This window comes from Tachyglossus aculeatus, chromosome 2 (assembly GCF_015852505.1).
Source record: "Tachyglossus aculeatus isolate mTacAcu1 chromosome 2, mTacAcu1.pri, whole genome shotgun sequence".
Classification (NCBI taxonomy): Eukaryota; Metazoa; Chordata; class Mammalia; order Monotremata; family Tachyglossidae; genus Tachyglossus; species Tachyglossus aculeatus.
Genome location: NC_052067.1, coordinates 37,131,919 through 37,153,204, shown reverse-complemented (window position 1 = coordinate 37,153,204; position 21,286 = coordinate 37,131,919). Strand labels below are relative to the sequence as shown.

At 45.8% G+C, this 21,286-nt stretch overlaps 1 protein-coding gene across 2 annotated transcripts in view; it reads left to right on the top strand.

Moving 5' to 3' along the window:
- LARS2 (leucyl-tRNA synthetase 2, mitochondrial) overlaps positions 1 to 20,270 on the top strand; it is a 205,656-nt gene extending 185,386 nt beyond the window's left edge. For both annotated transcript variants that reach the window (XM_038742284.1, XM_038742281.1), the window contains exons 20-21: positions 9,730 to 9,857; positions 19,949 to 20,270. In XM_038742284.1, coding sequence (XP_038598212.1) covers positions 9,730 to 9,857; positions 19,949 to 20,128 — 308 coding nt within the window. In that variant the 3' untranslated portion in view covers positions 20,129 to 20,270. The remainder of the gene's footprint in view (positions 1 to 9,729; positions 9,858 to 19,948) is intronic.
- The last annotated feature ends 1,016 nt before the right edge of the window (positions 20,271 to 21,286 follow it).

Sequence of the window (21,286 nt, the reverse complement as noted above, 5' to 3'; positions counted from 1 at the left end):
GTCTCATAACACCTAATAATTTTCGGGACAAGAATTGTCATCATCAGTGACAGTAATTGAGCACTCACTATGTGCGGAGCACTGTGCTAAACACTTGCGAGAGTACAATATAGCAGCAGATATGTTCCCCCTACCCATAACGAGCTTGCAGTCTAAAGTAAAAACTAACAAATTTATCAAAGAGGTCAAGTGATTTTCGTTTTAAATTTAAACATACGTAGAATGAACCAATGCCATTTGAATTTCTGTTCTATTTAGAGTGATTTGATTTTTTTTTTTTTTTTACTTTAAGGTTTTGCAGATTGAACTGCAATTTGCCTTGATCTGTGCTGTTTTCAGGTGATACTTAGAACTGGGATTCAAAGTATAGTGAGAAGTCTGCTAAACTAATTGTCGGGACATATAAAAGCACTGGGGTTAGAACCCAGGTCGTCTGGTTTCCACCGTACTTTTTCCATTAGACCACACTGCTTCTCAGTACTTTGCACACAGCAGGCACTTAATCAATACTGTTAGTACTACTACTGCTGCCAAGCAGGACCTGTCCACCCATTTTCAACTGATTGAGAGCAGAGGCAATATTCTGATGTCACAGAAAGGAAAGCTGAGTTTCCTGAGGAAATTCCAAGATTCTTGGCCTGGATACTTAAAGCAGCTGTGTGACCCACTGCTAAATGTCTGGGATCCCTGCCCCTTTGGGCCCTCTTGATTCTACGCTAGTTTTATTCTGCCCCTCGCTTCGCTGTTTTGGAGTAGATTTCGGAGTTCCTAGCACTGCAGGAGGTTTTGAGGGGGCTGGCCTCCAGCCACCTTCATAAAGGCTCCAGGGGTAAGGCTATATGGGGGCTAAATTTCCCACTGGTGACCTCCAACAGGCATTTCTGTAGGAGTGTGAATAGCATCCTCTCATAACAGGAAACTAGGAAGTGGCCTCTGTCTACTCTGGCCATGGGATCTGTCCGTTGGAAGTGTAGTTGATTCCTCTTGAAACACAACAGAAGCCCTGGTCACAAAGAGGTATGCTTTGTTCGGGGTGATGGGAAAGCAAATAGTTTGTCTTAAACCTATCACAGTGCATACCTTATCTATGTTTCCCCATCCCCAGATTCTTTTGCTAAATTAATTTATGTTAAGGTCAAAGGCTGCTCTAGTGTCATTTGGCAGAAATGCTTATATGCACCTCATTTGCAATCATCTCTAGACTGAAAGACTCTAGACTCATCTCCCCCTTTTAGACTGTGAGCCCACTGTTGGGTAGGGACTGTCTCTATATGTTGCCAACTTGTACTTTCCAAGCGCTTAGTGCAGTGCTCTGCACACAGTAAGCGCTCAATAAATACGATTGATTGATTGAAAGCTTGTCGTGGAAAGGGAATGCCTCTACTAACTCCGTTAAATTGTCCTCTCCCAAGCACTTAGTATAGTGCTTTGCACAAAGTAAGCTCTCAATACTCAACCTTAATCTCAATTGACTGATTGATCCAAGAAGCACCACCGCAGGACCTTTTCTGTTCTAGTAACAAGCAATGAGAGTGTTTGCATTATTTAAAAGTCCCTCATTGGGAATTTTCATAAGATCTTTTAGACTGTGAGCCCACTGTTGGGTAGGGACTGTCTCTATATGTTGCCAATTTGTACTTCCCAAGCGCTTAGTACAGTGCTCTGCACATAGTAAGCGCTCAATAAATACGATTGATGATGATATAGCCAAATCTCAGTGATGTACACTGGGAGGAGGCATCTTAGAAAACTGAGATTCTCGTGGAGTCCTAGATTGTCTTTAACTAGTTGTTTCAACCTCTTCCTCCTCCAGATCTTTGCTCAGAACTTCTAACATGTTTCTAATTGGGCTAATTTGAATTGCCTTTCTGTCGTTTTTCCCAAGTCATTTCTGTTAGTGAAAGGGCCCAAGAGGTAAGAAAATCAGAAGGAAAATGCAGACAACTCGCACATGGATTCATCCACCCCTGGACAAGACGACAAAGAATTTTTATGGTATCATCAGTCGTATTTATTGAGCGCTTACTATGTGCAGAGCAATGTACTAAGCTCTTGGGAAGTACAAATTGGCAACATATAGAGACAGTCCCTACCCAACAGTGGGCTCACAGTCTAAAAGGGGGAGACAGAGAACAAAGCCAAACATACTAATAAAATAAATAGAATAGGTATGTACAAATAAAATAAATAAATAAATAGAGTAATAAATATGTACAAACATATATACATATATACAGGATAGATACATATATATTTGTTTAAGCACTTACTGTAAGTCAAAAACTGTTCTAAGTGCTGAATTAATTAGGTTGGATGCAGTCCCTGTCCCACATGGGGCTCACAGTCTAAGTAGGAGGGAGAACAGGTATTTAACCCCTTTTACAGTTGAAGAAACTGAGGCACAGGGAAGTTAAGTGATCTGCCCATGGTTACACAGCAAGCAGTTGGCAGAGCCGGGATTAGAACCCACATCCTCTGATCCCCAGGCCCGTGCTCTTTCCACTGGGCCACGCTCCTTCTCCAGCATGGTATGGACGTGCTTGTTCTGTGCCGAGCACTGTACTAAGCACTGGGGCAGATACAAGACAGGTCAGCCACAGTCCCTGCTCCTCATCAGGACTGCTCATCATTAGACTGTGAGCCCACTGTTGGATAGGGACTGTCTCTATATGTTGCCAACTTGTATTTCCCAAGCGCTTAGTACAGTGCTCTGCACACAGTAAGCACTCAATAAATACGATTGAATGATTGATTGATCACAGTCTAAGTAGAAAGAAGAACAGGTCTTTAATCCTCATTTTATAGATGAGCAAAGGAACCACAGAGAACTTTTAAGTGACTTGCCCAAGGTTACACAGGAGGCAAGTGGCGGAGCCGGGATTAGAACCCAGGTCTGCCGACTCCCAAACCCATGCCTTTTCCACTAGGCCTTACTGCTTTGGAAGATGATGTTAATCAGTCATCTTTATTGAGCACTTATTGTGTGTGCAGAGCACTGTACTGAGTGTTTGGGAGAGTACAATGCAACAGAGTTGGTAGACATTTTGGGTAGGGACCGTCTCTATATGTTGCCAACTTGTACTTCCCAAGTGCTTAGTACGGTGCTCTGCACACAGTAAGCGCTCAATAAATATGATTGAATGAATGAATGAATCTTCCCTGCTCATAACGAGCTTGCAGTCTAAAGGGGAATCTAGATTGCATTTGATTCTTCTGATCCTTATGCTCTTTTGGGGGGAATATGTCTTTCATGTTGTATCTCATTAGCTCTGCTTGGTGATCTTTCATTTCTTAGTTATTATTATTGTGGTGGTTGTTAAGTGTTTACTATGTGTCCGTCGCTGTTCTAAGCACTAGGATAGATACAAGGTAAGCAGATCGCACATGGGGCTCATAGTGTTAAGGAGGAGGGAGAAAAGGTATTAAATCCCCATTTTGCACATCATAATAATGATGGCATTTATTAAGCGCTTACTATGTGCAAAGCACTGTTCTAAGCACTAGGGAGGTTACAAGCTGATCAGGTTGCCCCACGGGGGGCTCACAGTCTTCATCGCCATTTTACAGATGAGAGAACTGAGGCACAGAAAAGTTAAGTGACTTGTCCAAGGTCACACAGAGTTAAGTGTCAGAGCTGGGATCAGAACCCGGGTCCTCCGACTCCCGGGATTGTGTTCCTTCCACTAGGCTGTGGAAATTGTTGATTGATTCAGTCAATCAGTCAGCCAGTGGTATTTGAGTGGTTACGATGTGCAGAGCAAGTACTAAGCACTTGGGAGAGTACAATTCAACTGCTCTGCACACAGTAAGCGCTCAATAAATACGATCGAATGAATTCAACGGAGTTTTTTTCACGTAGAAAATACCTCTAAGCTTGGTTTCCAGATTTGGTTTTTTCATTGTTTCTTAAAATATTCTGAACAGATGTAGAGGAACAATATACATTACTCTGTTGTTCTGTTTTGACCTTTTTTTAATTTTTTGAGGCATTGTGGTCGATCTGTAGTGTACTGGCATGTCGTCTGGGACAGGGAGAGCAGTACTCCAACTCCAGCCGAGCCCTAGACCGGTCAGACCCCTTTTCCCCTCTTCGTTTCTCATCCCCGGCTACTGTAGCCCCCTCATGTTGAACGCAGCTGCTGTCAGCCACCCAGCCCTATCCCCTTTTAAAAATTTACTGCTACTAATACCTTCAGACTTTCCTTCTTGTTAGCACCGGGCAGTATCGTAGCGTACCTCAGCTCCTCTGGTTTTCTCTGAGAGCTGGGGGTAAACTTGATCCTGTTGCCTCATCCTGCTCCAACCGCTTCCCAACCATCCCACATCCTAAATTCCCACATGAACTCCATGCTCCCTCTCTTTCAGCCTAGACTGTAAGCCCCTTTTGGGCAGGGAACATGTCTTCCAACTCTGCTGTATTGTACTCTCCTAAGTGCTTAAGTACACTTAGCACATCCTAAGTACACATCCCGCATCACAAGGCCTACACAACTCACTTCATCCTGCCAGTTAGTTGATCAATCAATCAATTGTATTTATTGAGCGCTTACTGTGTGCAGAGCACTGTACTAAGTGCTTGGGAAATACAACTTGGCAACACATAGAGACAGTCCCTACCCAACAGTGGGCTCACAGTCTAAAAGGGGGAGACAGAGAACAAAACCAAACATTCTAACAAAATAAAATAAATAGAATAAATAGAATAGATATGTACAAGTAAAATAAATAAATAAATAAATAAATAAATAAATAGAGTAATAAATATGTACAAACATATATACATATACAGGTGCTGTGGGGAAGGGAAAGGGCGGAGATGAGGAGGGAGTTAATCATTATTTATCAAATATTCACAGGCAGTAGCATATATCCATCCTTACCCTCTGTTCTGAGCAGAAATGACTCTGAATCCCTGGAATCGCAATATAGTAATAATAGCAATAATGGCATTTATTAAGCGCTTACTATGTGCAAAGCACTGTTCTAAGCGCTGGGGAGGTTACAAGGTGATCAGGTTGTCCCACGGGGGGGGCTCACAGTCTTAATCCCCATTTTACAGATGAGGTAACTGAGGCCCGGAGAATCAATCAATCAATCATATTTATTGAGCGCTTACTGTGTGCAGAACACTGTATCAAGCGCTTGGGAAATACAGGTTGGCAACATATAGAGACAGTCCCTACCCAACAGTGGGCTCACAGTCTAAAAGGGGGAGACAGAGAACAAACCAAACATACTAACAAAATAAAATAGAGTAGATATGTACAAGTAAAATAAATAGTTTAAGGGGCTACTCACTCCGTCTTGCCAATTGATCTTTAAGATTATGCGGTTATCACCATAGCGACTCACCTCATTGTGGCACCCACCCGGCCCTCTCCCTCCACTTAGGGGGACCACAACAGGCGCTGTCCGAATAACAACCCCAGTTCCATCTTATGATTCTCCTAAGCATCTGCTGAGGGATCTCCCCCTGAGGCATCCAGGCAGTAGGAAACTGGACCAGAAACAAAGGAATCGATTGATCGTATTTATTGAGCTCTTACTGTGTGCAGAGCACTGTACTTAAGCACTTAGGAGGGTACAATACATCCGAGTTGGAAGACATTCCCTGCCCAAAAGGAACTTACAGTCTAGGCCGAAAGAGAGGGAGTGTAGAGTTCACGTGGGAAGAATATGACACGGGGGCACTAGACAGATGGGGTGGGCAGTACTATGATAAACTCTTCTGATTGTGGGCTTGGCAGAGTAGATGAAGAATTGGAGAGAAAAGTACGGGTGTGAGTATGTAGCTGACCGAACGAGTGTGAAAACAAGGGTGAAACAACACACCTAGTTGTGTCGATTATGAAGACGCTGGATGGAGAGTAAGTGACGTCACCCTCCCCTGACCAGGAGGCCAAGTAACAATAGCGGCGGGTCCTTGAATATGCTTTGTGACCTTGTCTTCATTTCTCCTTCATTGTTTATGGAAATACTTTATAGCCTATTTCCATTTCCACAACCCCTTTGTTCTATTGTTTCCCACTGGTCTGGGTGGGCAGGCTGGTTGTAGTTTTGCAATTCCAGTTGCATTTGTAGTTGAGGGAAGATTCAAAACTCCTATAGAAAACGTTGTTGTCTAAAGCTTCCTATAACTTAAAAAGCTGCTTATTTGAGGTGAAAAAAGAGAGTGGACAAATACAGTCTTACTTGATTTATCATCTTATTTCCTTATTTGGAACTGAATATGGGATTACAGAACTGCCCTCTCAAAGGTCACCAATGACCTCCTTCTTGCCAAATCCAACGGCTCCTACTCTGTCCTAATCCTCCTCGACCTCTCAGCTGCCTTGGACACTGTAGACCACCCCTTCTCCTCAACACGCTATCCAACCTTGGCTTCACAGACTCCGTCCTCTCCTGGTTCTCCTCTTATCTCTCCGGCCGTTCATTCTCAGTCTCTTTTGCAGGCTCCCCCTCCCCCTCCCATCCCCTTACTGTAGGGGTTCCTCAAGGGTCAGTTCTTGGTCCCCTTCTGTTCTCGATCTACACTCACTCCCTTGGTGAACTCATTCGCTCCCAAGGCTTCAACTATCATCTCTACGCTGATGACACCCAAGTCTACATCTCTGCCCCTGCTCTCTCTCCCTCCCTTCAGGCTCATGTCTCCTCCTGCCTTCAAGACATCTCCATCTGGATGTCTGCCTGCCATCTAAAACTCAACATGTCCAAGACTGAACTCCTTATCTTCCCTCCCACACCCTGCCCTCTCCCTGCCCTTCCCATCACTGTGGACGGCACTACCATCTTTCCCATCCCACAAGCCCACAACCTTGGTGTCATCCTCGACTCTGCTCTCTCGTTCACCCCCCACATCCAATCCGTCACCAAAACCTGCCGGTCTCACCTCCGCAACATCGCCAAGATCCGCGCTTTCCTCTCCATCCAAACCACTACCGTGCTGATTCAATCTCTCATCCTATCCCGACTGGATTACTGCATCAGCCTCCTCTCCGATCTCCCATCCTCCTGTCTCTCCCCACTTCAGTCTATACTTCACGCTGCTGCCTGGATCATCTTTGTGCAGAAACGCTCTAGGCATGTTACTCCCCTCCTCAAAAATCTCCAGTGGCTAGCAGTCAACCTACGCATCAGGCAAAAACTCCTGACTCTCAGCTTCAAGGCTGTCCATCACCTCGCCCCCTCCTACCTCACCTCCCTTATTTCCTTCTCCAGCCCAGCCCGCACCCTCCGCTCCTCTGCCGCCGCTAACCTCCTCACGGGGCCTCATTCTCGCCTGTCCCGTCGTCGACCCCCGGCCCACGTCCTCCCCCGGGCCTGGAATGCCCTCTCTCCGCACATCTGCCAAGCTAGCTCTCTTCCTCCCTTCAAGGCCCGGCTGACAGCTCACGTCCTCCAGGAGGCCTTCCCACACTGAGCCCCCTTCTTCCTCTCCCCCTCCACTCCCCCCTGGCCCTACCTCCTTCCCCTCCCCGCAGCACCTGTATATATGTTGGTACAGATTTATTACTCTATTTACTTGTACATATTTACTATTCTATTTTATTTTGTTAATATGTTTTGTTTTGTTGTCTGCCTCCCCCTTCTAGACTGTGAGCCCACTGTTGGGTAGGGACCGTCTCCATATGTTGCCAAGTTGTACTTCCCAAGCGCTTAGTACAGTGCTCTGCACATAGTAAGCGCTCAATAAATACGATTGAAAAGAAAAAAAAAGAACATGCTTGGTTTTGATTATCTATAGATTATTATTGTTGTTATTATTAATTGTATTTATTGAGCGCTTGTGCAATCAATCATTCAATCGTATTTATTGAGCGCTTACTGTGTGCAGAGCACTGTACTAGGCTCTTGGGAAGTCCAAGTTGGCAACATATAGAGACAGTCCCTACCGAACAGTGTGCCAAGTACTGTACTAAGCTTTTGGGGGAGTACAATATAGTACCAAATACATCCCTTGCCCACAATGAGCTCACAGTCTAGAGGGGGAGACAGACATTAAATAAATAAATAACAGATATATACAGGTATATACGTATGTGCTGTGGGGAAGGGAGGGTGGGTAAATGAAGGAGCACGCATGAGCGGCGCAGAAGGGAGAAAAGGAGGGCTCAGTCAGAGAAGGCTTCCTGGAGGAGATGTGCCTTCAATAAGGCTTTGAAGTGGGGGAGAGCCGTCATCTGTCTGATTTGAGAAGGGTGGGCGTTCCAGGCCAGAGGTAGGATGTGGGCGAGAGGTCGGCGGCGAGACAGATGAGATGGAGGTACAGTGAGAAGGTTAGCACCAGAGGATTGAAGTGTGTGGGCTGGGTTGCTCATCCAGTGTTATCTGACTAGTCTTGCCTTTTTTTTTTCTCCAAAACTGACCAAACTTGTTTCGGTGATAGAGACTTGAAAAGCCTGCTTTCTACCGTACTTTTTCAACTGTTTATCAGGAGCACTTCTGTAATCAATCAATCGTATTTATTGAGCACTTACTGTGTGCAGAGCACTATACTAAGTGCTTGGGAAGGACAAGTCGGCAACACATACAGTAGTCCCTACCCAACAGCAGGCTCACAGTTTAGAAGGGGGAGACAGAGAACAAAACCAAACATGCTAACAAAATAAAATAAATAGAATAGATATGTACAAGTAAGATAAATAAATAGAGCAATAAATATGTACATACATATATACAGGTGCTGTGGGGAAGGGAAGGAGGAAAGATGGGGGAGATAATGCGTCCCACCAAGGGGATTATTATCCAGGGAAATGAAAGCCTTTAGGCTGCTTTCATCCTCATTTTCCTCCTGTGATTTTGGTCATACTGAAAGAGGGGACTATTCACTAGAGGTTTGGTGGCCCTGGACAGATCACTTAGGCTCAGGGCCTCACTTACGGCTTTGGACTCGTACCACTTATATGAGCCAAAGGACTTGCCAGTGCTGTAGTTCACTCCTTAAAATGCCTCTTCCTCCTTGGACCGAACCTGCGACATCTTGGTCCCAGGGCTCTTGCACAGTATTTTCCCGTGATTAACTGCCCTTTAAAAATTGGTGGCTCTCGACAGCTTCGTGCTCTGCCCCTAAAATTGGATTGCGCACCGAGACAAAGAAAGTGGTGAATTTACACTTAGTATGGAGCTGCCCTGCCTGACAGAAAGCAGGGATAGCGAGATTAAAATTCAACTGGGATTAGGTAGCGTCCAAGTTTAACAAGAGAGAGAACTGAAATTATTGCTTTGAGACTCCGATCATTAAGTCCAACAAGAGTTGATGTGAGGCAGCCGAGCCAAGAAGCCCAGTAATTGTGGGTGAGAAGTGAATGAAGAAAATGTGGCTTGTTTCTTTGGGGCCTCTTCATACGGGAAGAAAAAGGAGTTTCTCCACCAAAACCGAACAACTGTGCATAGTAGTGATTAATTAAAAATCGTAATTCCTGTTCTTCTAAATGCGCACTTTCTGGCAGAATGTCAAGTTTCACAGAGCTCTAATTATAGTTTGCAAAGAATTCACTACTGTATCTGCAAACTTGTGATTGTAAATCAAGCTCCAATTGGTTTTGAAAGCTGGGTTTCTCCATTGTCACACATGTTGTGTTCTAAAAAGTCTCAGTTTTCCCTGCCAAAGGGTTTCTTCAGGCCAGAATTAAATTAAGTCTCATTTTGGCTAAGGCTTTGTAATATGCCTGCTATAAGGCGCCTTCTGTTTTGTGCACAATAAATGATCTATCTGTTCGGTGTTTGCAGGATTGGCGCATGCGCAGAATAAGCTCTGTACCCATTATAACTGGGAGGCAGATGTGCTGCTTCAGTCCTGGCCCGCTGCGGATCTACAGGAACTTCAGCAGCCCGACACGGTGGAGATGTCCATTCTGGTAAGCGACTGGCCTTATTACATTTCAGACGCAAATCCCTATACTCCTGGAGTCTTGTTCTAAACCCCCGCCGCCCCCCGAGCAATCCTCTCCTTGGGTTGGCTTGCTCAGAGTCCCTTTAGGTCATCCTAGTTGTTCCTATCCAATTCGTGGGTAGAAACTGACTCACCTGACTATTTCAGTTCACTGTGAAACGAGCAGCGTATCTAACACATGCCCTTCGGAGAATGAAAAAGTCAGAGCAGAGTTTGGGGTTGTTGAAGGGTTCTCTAACCCCCTTAATCTCCAATTTGGTTACCCGGGTCTTTGAATTTTACAAACACAGTCTCCTCGAACACGCGGTTTCTCTTCGTATCGGGACTAGAACCCAACGGAAGAATTAGGGAACATTCTTACTGCACCTTGCGTCCCTCTGAATAGAATGTGGGGTTGGAAAAAAGACTTCTGCCTCAGTCAAGGGTTACTACAATACAAGTTTTCCTTAATGGAGGAGTCTTCAAGAATCCTACCTCCGCATTGCGGAAGAACTCACTGAATACCAAAAGGAACCCCATTTACCTGCTCTGGTCCTCCCTGCTAACTTCATATTGTTTCATCATCATCATCATCAGTCGTATTTATTGAGCACTTACTATGTGCAGAGCACTGTACTAAGCGCTTGGGAAGTACAAATTGGTAACATATAGAGACAGTCCCTACCCAACAGTGGGCTCACAGTCTAAAAGGGGGAGACAGAGAACAAAACCAAACATACTAACGAAATAAAATAAATAGAATAGATATGTACAAATAAAATAGAGTAATAAATATGTACAAACATATATACATATATACAGGTGCTGTGGGGAAGGGAAGGAGGTAAGATGGGGGGCATGGAGAGGGGGACGAGGGTGGATTCTGGAACTCTGAGGTCTTGGAGAAAAGTACCACCCTTGGGAAGTGCTCCATTTCCCAGAGCTAGCAACCATTTCAACCATGCAAGCAGAAAAGGCTACTGATTTCAACCTGGGACCTAGTAGTAATCATAGTGATAGTATTTATTTAGCGTTTAACTGCATACAAGGCAAACAGCAGCTGTGCGCTGGGAAAGAATACATGGGTGAGAATTGAACAGTTCCTGGCTCACGGTCTAGAATGTCAAGATAAGTTTATCCTCATCCTGCAGGCAGGGAATCGGGGGCCTTGGGGAAATGGTTCTGGCACCAGCCCTTGTACATCAGGGTGCTCAGAGACAACTATTTCCTGGTGATTTGATAAATGTGTGACTTGCCTAAATCCCTTAAGGAATTCGTAGCTGAGTTGAGGCCGGCGTACCTAAGGCATTCTGAACCATCCCCCGACCACCAAGATCCCATCCAGTAGACCTTCCCGTGTCATCTTATCAGTTGCTCAGGAGACCGTGAGCCCAGTTTGGTAGGGACTGTCTCTATATGTTGCCAACTTGTACTTCCCAAGCGCTTAGTACAGTGCTCTGCACTCAGTAAGCACTCAATAAATACGATTGATCGATTGGCACGATTGATGGATTGATTCCCTGCCTCTGCTTCTCCCACAACCTCTAGCTGCCTAACACAAGGGCACTTCAGAACTAGAACCTCCATCAGAGGGAGGGCCAAGAAATTTCAAAGGGATAAAACTCAAATCGATTAACTTTGCTACTTATTAGCAGGCCGGAGAAGTGTCATAATAATAATAATAATGAAGGCATTTATTAAGCGCTTACTATGTGCAAAGCACTGTTCTAAGCGCTGGGGAGGTTACAGGGCGATCAGGTTGCAATAATAAATAATAATGATGGCATTTATTAAGCGCTTACTGTGTGCAAAGCACTCTTCTAAGTGCTGGGGAGGTCACAAGGTGATCAGGTTGTCCCCAGGGGGGCTCACAGTTTTTAATCCCCATTTTACAGATGAGGGAACTGAGGCTCAGAGAAGTGAAGTGACTTGCCCAGAGTCACACAGCTGACAATAAATAGCATGGATGGAGCGAGGACCCCTCTCCGACGGCCGTTAGGGCTAAGGGGCGAACTTGGCGACGAGCCCACTGTTGGGTAGGGACCGTCTCCATATGTTGCCAACTTGTACTTCCCAAGCGCTTAGTCCAGTGCTCTGCACACAGTAGGACGGAAGAGCTGAAATAAGAGCTGGGGTTTTAGCTCCACAAGCCTCCCTCTAACCCTGACCACGAAGGATTGTGGATCAACTGTACAGCGAAAAGAGACATTGATTTGAATTTAAATTATAGCAAGGGACTGGAAACCTGCTTTGGGAAGCCCCGTTGGATTTCAACCCCATTGCCTTCATGACACAGCCCTGACGGGGACCTCGCCCTGCCCACTGAGAGAGCGTGTATCTTTTAGTCAAGCTGTTGATCGGGTGAAGAGTGCACCGCCGTGCGAAGCAGGAGACCAAGGTTCCAGCCAGGACTAGTCCTGGTTCTGCCACTTGCCTGTTGTGTGACCTTGGAAAAGTCACTTAACAAGCGGTGTGGCTTAGTGGAAAGAGCACGAACTTGGGAGTCAGAGGTCATAGGTCATGTCTGCTGTGTCTGCTGTGTGACCTTGAGCAAGTCACTTCTCTGGGCCCCAGTTCCCTCATCTGTAAAACGGGGATTAAGACTGTGAGCCCCACGTGGGACACCCTGATCACCTTGTATCCCCCCAGCGCTTTGCACATGGTAAGCGCTTAACAAATACCATCATTATTATTAAGTCACTTCTCTGGGCCTCATTGACCAAATCTGGAAAATGGGGATTAAGACTGTAAGCCTCAAGTGGGACAACCCGATTATCTTGTATCTACCCCATCATCATCATCATCAATCGTATTTATTGAGCGCTTACTGTGTGCAGAGCACTGTACTAAGCGCTTGGGAAGTACAAGTTGGTAACATATAGAGGCAGTCCCTACCCAGCAGTGGGCTCACAGTCTAAAAGGGGGAGACAGAGAACAAAACCAAACATACTAACAAAATAAAATAGAATAGATATGTACAAGTAAAATAAATAAATAAATAGAGTAATAAATATGTACAAACATACCCCAGCACTTAGAACAATGTTTGGCACATAGTAAGCGCTTAAATCCATTATTATTATTATTCTTTGTGCCTCAGTTATCTCAACTGTAAAATGGAGACTACAACTGTGAGCTCCATGTTGGACATGGATTGTATCCAATCTAATTAGTTTGTATCTACCCCAGTGCTTAGTACAGTGCCTGGTACATAGTAAGTGCTTAAAAAAAATCCCATTTGAAAAAAAGGACTGTACTTGTGGGCTGTATGGGGAAGCAGCGTGGCTCAGTGGAAAGAGGACAGGCTTTGGAGTCAGAGGTCGGTGGTTCAGATCCCGGCTCCGCCAATTGTCAGCTGTGTGACTTTGGGCAAGTCACTTTACTTCTCTGGGCCTCAGTTACCTCATCTGTAAAATGGGGATTAAGACTGTGGGCCCCCCATGGGACAACCGATCACCTTGTAACCTCCCCAGCGCTTAGAACAGTGCTTTGCACACAATAAGCGCTTAATATTATCATTATTATTATTTTTATGCCATCAGTGGTGAAGGCGCCGTTCCCCCACAGAGAGCTCTGACCTGTTGACCCCATCCAATTTGCTTGGACCCCATCCAATTTGCTTGGTATTATCATTATTATTATTTTTATGCCATCAGTGGTGAAGGTGCCGTTCCCCCCCAGAGACCTCTGATCTTTTGACTCCGTCCAATTTTCTCAAGTCATCATGCCCCATTTAGCCTCCATACCCAAACTACCTTGCCTTGATGACCAAATCGACGCTCTACTGAACTCAACTCAGTCACTCCCCTATCCCTTTGTTGATCTCCATACCACTAAAACCCACAGCCCTGGATCAGCTCCACAGTCCACCTTCTTCGCACTTGTGCACAAGCCACGGAGCGCTGCTGGGAGGAATTCTAGATATGAGGCCGACTTTGTCCACTTCAGATTTATCCTTGGGTGCTTTAACTCTGCCCCGTCCTCTGCCCTGCAAAATAATTTCTTCAACCTTAGCGGTACCCATGCCCATTGCCCTCCCAAGTTGTTCCAGGCATTTAACTCCCTCCTCAAACCCCCTGCCCCCCTGCTTCTCCCATCCCTTTCCCTTAATGATCCGGCCACCTATTTTATTGAGAAAATTGACATCATTCATTCAGTCGTATTTATTGAGCGCTTACTGTGTGCCGAGCACTGTACTAAGCGCTTGGGGAGTCCAAGTTGGCAACATATAGAGACGGTCCCTACCCAACAGCGGGCTCACAGTCTAGAAGGGGGAGATCTCCCTGAAATCTCCATGTCCCTCTCCAGCCTCTCCCCTCTTCTAGCCCCTTCTTCACCTCTCCCGTCTTTCCCAGGAGTATCTGTAGAGGAGATGTCCTGTCTTCCCTCACATTCCACCCCCTCCACCTATGCATCTGCCCCCATTCCTTCCCACCTTACCAAGACACTTGCCCCCTCTCTTCTTCCCTTCCTCACTGCCATCTTCAGCTGTTCACTCTCCAGTGGTTTTCTTCCTCACAGCTTTCAAATATGCCCATGTCTCCCCATCCCCAAAAAACCCTCCCTTGACCCCACGGCTTCCTCCAGTTATCAGCCCATTTCCCTTCTACTTTTCTTCTTCAGACTCCTTGAGCGAGTTGCCTACACCCGCTGTTCAAGTTCCTCCCTTTCAATTCTCTCCTTGACTTCCTCCAGTGTGGCTTCTGTGCCCCTCGCTCCACAGAAACCGCCTCTCAAAGGTCACCAGTGATCTCCTTCTTGCCAAATCCAACATCCTCTACTCCATCCTAATCCTCCTTGACCTCTCAGCTGTCTTCAACACTGTCAACCACCCCCTTCTCCTGGAAACATTATCCAACCTTGGCTTCAGTGACATTGTCAGAAGAAGCAGCATGACCTAGTGGCTAGAGCACGGGCCTGGGAATCAGAAGGACCTGGGTTATAATACCGGCTCCACTATTTGTCTGCTGTATGATCTTGGGCAAGTCAGTTCATTTTTCTGTGCCTCAATGACCTCATTTGTAAAATGGGGATTAAGACTGTGAGCCCCATATGGGACAGGGACTGTGTCCAACCTGATTAGCTTGTATCTAGCCCAACACTTAGAACGCTGCCTGGCACATAGTGCTAAACAAATACCATTAAAAAACAAAACAACAACAACAAAAAAACCTCTCTTCACCTGATTTTTATACTGTCTCTCTGGCCGTTCATTCTCAGTCTCTTTTGCGGGCTCCTCCTCTGCCTCCCACCCCAGTGCTGGGTCCCCTTCTAATCTTTATCTACACCTACTTGGGGAACTAATTCACTCACATGACTTCAAATAATATCTCAGTGAGAATGATACCCAAATCTACATCATCATCATCATCATCAATCGTATCTATTGAGCGCTTACTGTGTGCAGAGCACTGTACTAAGCGCTTGGGAAGTACAAGTTGGTAACATATAGAGACAGTCCCTACCCAGCAGTGGGCTCACAGTCTAAAAGGGGGAGACAGAGAACAAAACCAAACATACTAACAAAATAAAATAAATAGAATAGATATGTACAAGTAAAATAAATAAATAGAGTAATAAATATGTACAAACATATATACATATATACAACTACAACTCCAGCCCTGATCTCTCTCCCTCTCTGCAGGCTCACATTTCCTCCTGCCTTCAAGACATCTCTTCTTGGATGGTCTCCTGTCACCTCAAACTTAACACGTCTAAAACAGAACTTCTTGTCTTCCCACCCGAACTTTGTCCTCCCCCTGACTTTCCCATCACTATAGACAGGACCTCCATCCTTTCTGTCTCACAAGGATAACCTTGGTGTTATCCTTGACTCCTCTTTCTCATCCATCCCGCATATTCAATCCATCACTAAATCCTGTCGGTTTGACCTTCACAGCATGGCTAAAATCTCCCCTTTCCTCTCCATCCAAACTGCTACTGTGTTCATCATCATCATCATCAATCGTATTTATTGAGCGCTTACTATGTGCAGAGCACTGTACTAAGCGCTTGGGAAGTACAAATTGGTTAATCCAGTCACTTATCCTTTCCCTCCTTGATCACTGTATCAGCCTCCTTGCTGACCTCCCTGCCCCCGTCTCTCCCCACTCCAGTCCATACTTCACTATGCCGCCTATATCATTTTTCTGCAGAAAAGTTCAGGCCTTGTTTCCCCTCTCCTTATGAACCTCATAGGTTTGCCCATCCACTTCTGCATCAGAGACCCCTCACGTTGGTTTTAAAGCACTCAATCATCTTGTCCCCTCTTACCTCTCCGCGCTACTCTCCTATTACTAACCAGCCCGCACACTTCACATCCGTAATGCTAACCTTCTCTCTGTACTTCCATCTCATCTGTCTTATTGTCCACCTCCCGCCCATGTCCTGCCTCTGGCCTGGAATGCCCTCCTTCTTCATATCCAACAATTACTTTCCCTGCCTTCAAAGCTTTATTGAAGGTACATCTCCTCCAAGAAGCCTTCCCTAAGCCCTCCTTTCCCTTTTTCCCCACTCCCTTCTGCGTCACCGTGACTTGCTCCCTTTATTCATTCATTCAATCATATTTATTGAGCGCTTACTGTGTGCAGAGCACTGTACTAAGCGCTTGGGAAGTCCAAGTTGGCAACATATAGAGACGGTCCCTACCCAACAGTGGGCTCACAGTCTAGAGGGGGGGGAGACAGAGAACAAAACAAAACATATTAACAGAATAAAATAATTAGAATAAATATGTACAAATAAAATAAATGAATAGTCATGCCGTCACCCAGGCCCACAGTACTTGTGTGCATATCTGTAATGTATTTATATTATTGTCTGTCTCCCCCTCTAAACTGTAAGCTCGTTGTGGGCAGGGAATGTGTCTGTTATTATAGTGTACCCTCCCGAGCACTTAGTACAGTTCTCTGCACACAGTGAGGATTCAGGGAATTCGATTGAGTGACTAATTGACCAAAGAAACTCCTAGGGCCTTCCTCAAGGTAGACAGGCCCAGCAGGAATCCTGGAAAAGTATTGGCTGCCATGGGCAGGGAGGGTGGTGGGGGAGATGGGACAAAGATCTCGGTGGCTTCCAAGGCAGCTTCCTGGCAGATTGCGGCAAAACCACATCAGCAAGATACTGTGGTATCTGAGGCAGTAAAGGGGTCCTGCACATTGGGAGAGATCATTGTGTCAGTGTGCTGCATCCCTACTCGCCTATTTGCTCATTGCCCCCTGTGCCCCAGGTGGAACGGGACTAGCCGAGGTGAGGACTAGAGAGTGGTGCCAGCCAAACCACCCGCACCGGAGCCAATTTTTACGTAGTTTCTCGGTCCCGAGACCTTCGGACCGAGGCCGGACCCTCGTTCCCAGCGGCAAACTCCGTCGGGTGGCTGGGAAGTTAGGGAAGAGAGAAGGGGAGGGAAGAGGTGTATATATATGTATATATGTATATGCATGTATATATGTATATATGTTTGTACATATTTATTACTCTATTACTACTACTACTACTACTACTACTACTACTACTATTACTACTACTACTACTATTACTACTACTATTATTACTCTATTTATTTTACTTGTACATATCTATTCTATTTATTTTATTTTGTTAGTATGTTTGGTTTTGTCTCCCCCTTTTAGACTGTGAGCCCACTGTTGGGTAGGGACTGTCTCTATAGGTTGCCAATTTGTACTTCCCAAGCGCTTAGTACAGTGCTCTGCACACAGTAAGCGCTCAGTAAATACGATTGGTGATGATGATGAGGTGGTGTTTCTTATACAGCAGTTAAAATATTTACAAATTATCAGTGTCCGCTCTCCAGTCAGTGTAGCTTTCCTGACCCACACTTAGATACATCTGTCCAATGACATGTGACAATGGAATTGCTTCCATACTTCTCTCTGATAGAGTGTTAGGAAAAAATAACCCTTTACGGTTGAGCCAGCTTTTTCGGGGGAGAAAGAAAACTAAGTAAATGAACACTTTGGCAGAGTGGCTCAGGAAGCCTGGCTCGTGACCCAGGAGCTGCGTCCTTGTCTTGTTTAAACCCTGAGAGCAGAAAGGACAGTAGTTTTACGGTGCGGCTGAGCACTCCAGCCGCCCAGAGGCCCCCTTCCCGTGTCTGGCCCTTCTGCCATCTGTGTAAACAAAGAGTCTGGAGAGAAAAACCAACATTTGGAAAGGGAACAATTTTAGGCCTGGAGATGATCCTGTTTCCCAGCTGCTCTCCGTTGCCAGCTCCGCCTCAGCCCTGCAATTGGATCCTCCCCTTCGGGGCACCCGTCGGGTACCGGGCCGGGATCTGTGTCGCAAGTTGACTGCTCTCCTGCAGAAAATCTCTGGGGTAGAGGCCTCTGCCAAACTGTGGTTGGCGTTTCTGTGAGGTGGGCCCAGGGCTTATGTTACTTCGTGTTCTTCAGCCCAGATGAAAAAACGGCGACCACGGGTCAGTGCATTACCCCAGATGGAGTGCCTGTTGGAGAATTGGGAGTCTTTCGAAACCACGAAGGCCTGCTCTTGGGTAGGCAAGCTGGGTGGAAAAATCAGTCAATAGAGGTTACAGCCAGAGATTCTGCTTTTTCCCTCAATCAATCAATCAATCGTATTTATTGAGCGCTTACTATATGCAGAGCACTGTACTAAGCGCTTGGTCACCCTCTCAGTCACTTGAGGGTGTTCTCGGCAGCGATGCTGTCTTGATTGGGAAAGGGTTCCGATGGGGAAGTTTCCATTGCAGGCTTCCCTGCCAGATGGAGGATCTACTCTCCAGCTTCACTTCTGACCACCTTCCTTACTGGGAAGAGGACGTGCTTATAAACATCTCATTATCAAAAGCCATGCAAACGCTATGCTTATAAACATCGTATCAACAAAAGCCATGCAAACTCGAGTATGTAATCCGTCATCATCCTAATGCAGTACACCAAACGCTGGAATTCTTCAATAGCTCACAGTTTATACCATTTAAAGAAACAACCCAAAAAACTCTTGAGCTCAAATTAATTCCTGAGCCCAGGAATTACGTTATGAACTTTCTATGAACATGATCCTTTTGTTTTTTGTGGTTTTTTTTAAGGAATTGATTTTAGAGCTTTGGGGATTTGGTTCATATTTTACTCTAAGAAACCTGACCATGTGACGACAAAAGTGGCTTTATGATATTTAGGCCACGCGTGTATTCTGTAGCCAGAGAACAGTATCACACTGAGGATATTTTAGTGCCTCCCACCAACCAGAGTATCTGCGAAGTATTTAGAAAACACGCAATCTTGGAAAGGCCGGGGCTGAGACCGGCCATCTCTGTGGTATTCCTGCCTTCCTCGGCTTCGTCAGATTCCATTTCGTTCTGCTTTCAAGAAGTGGAGAGTTGATATTTTTTTTTTCCTTCTACCCAGTAACCAGTAAGAGAAGCAGTGTGGCCTAGTGGATAGTGCACCGACCTGGGAGACAGAAGGACCTGGGTTCCAATTCCGGCTCTGCCACTGGCCTGCTGTGTGACTTTAGGCAAGTCACTTCACTTCTCTGTGCCTCAGTTACCTCATCTATAAAATGGGGATTAAGAGCGTGAGCCCCATGTGGGACGTGGACTGTGTCCAACCTGATTAACTTGTATCTACCCCAAGTACAGTGCCTGGCGCTTAGTAAGCGCTTAACACATATCGTAACCACCTCCTACTCCATCCCACCCCCCCAAAAAAAAACCACCAGAAAAACACCTTGTCTACGAAAACAAGCCTGTGATTACATGTTTAATAATAATAATAATGATGGCATGTGTTAAGTGCTTACTATGTGCGAAGCACTGTTCTAAGCACTGGGGGGGATACAAGGTGATCAGGTTGTCCCGCGTGGGGCTCACAGTCTTAATCCCCTTTTTACAGATGAGCTAACTGAGGCTCAGAGAAGTTAAGTGCCTTGCCCAAGGTCACACAGCAGACATATGGCGGAGCCGGGACTAGAACCCGTGACCTCTGACTCTCAAGCTAGAGGTCACAGGCTAGGGTCACAGAAGGCTGGAAGGTCAGGTGGCCTGGCCTGTTCAAACCACCAGGCATCACCTCCCTCTACTTCTCTGGTTTTCAGATCAATAACAAAGCCTGTGGCAAGATTCCTGTGCCTCAGCAGTTCACCCAGGACCCAGAGAAAATCCACGATTTGGTTCTCCAGACTGAGCTGGGAAGAAATCTCCTCCAGGGCCGCACCATCCAAAAGGCCTTCCTCTCCCCCAGAACAGCTCTCATCAACTTCCTTGTGCAGGAATAACAGCGACTTCTTCGTCCCGGAGGCCCCGACCTGTTGGTGACCGGGCTTCCTGGGGAAACCCATGGCATCCTGGAGGGTGGAAGGAAACCCTGTGGAGAGCATCGCATCCATCGGGAACCAAAGTCAGGAAAGTCCCTGTTAGGGAGACTCTGCCTCCTCGTTTTACTTTCTTCAAGTTGGAGGTAGCTCCTGGTGAAGCAGAATTACGGAGACCAGGAAAAGAGGATGGGAGAAATCCCAAGCCAGCTGTCTCTGAATCTACCTTTGGTGCATTTGGCCCGCAACTGTGCCGCCTCGGGTTTTTCCAAGAAACGTCAAAAGCGTCTCGCGCCTACGGACACCTGGTGTGAAGAGTTGGTGAAGGAAGTCACAAAACATCTTCAAAATCATGTTTTAACCCCTCCTTTTATTATTTTTTTTTTTTAAACGGGCTGATGCGGCTCTGAGCCCACTGATGATAAAAGCACGATTCACCCCGAGGGAGCAGTGGATCGGACCTGGTTTGGCACCATTTCTTTACGTCTGAAATTAATCCATTCATTCAGTCGTATTTATTGTCAGAGTGTACTGATGAGTACTACTGCTGTGCAGATTGGCTGGGCTGAAGATGGGAATTGAGTATTCCACTAGAACTTTCAACCCCTGTCATGTTTCTGCCCTGCCCATTTTAACTAAAATCAGCATTTTTTGTTGTTAGAATATGCAAGAATGTTCTACTTGATTTTGTTGCTTATCCAGAACTTTTTTTGACCACTAAAATTCACGTTCAGCAACCCTCCCTGGGTCCCGAGGAAGCATAGATGTGTAGTTGCAATGCAACTGGCCAATTTCATGGATGAAGAACTTATTAAAATGCTTTTCATACAATGTGTGTGATTTGGAAATTTTCACATGTCTGCGTTCTTCTGATTCTGAGGTTTAGTTCAGAACAGTGAATGCCTTCATATGGATAACACTTGGAAACAAATGCAGCTCCCCAGCCATCGACCGCTACTTCGGTCCAGGAGCTTATCGGATCCCAACGAGACGACAGGATCAGCTCTCTCACCGGTCTCCCTGCCTTCACCCTCTCCAGTCCATATTTCACTCTGCATCCCAGATCATTTTTCTAAAGCTCCATTCTACACACTTCATGATGAAGATGATGATGACGGCATT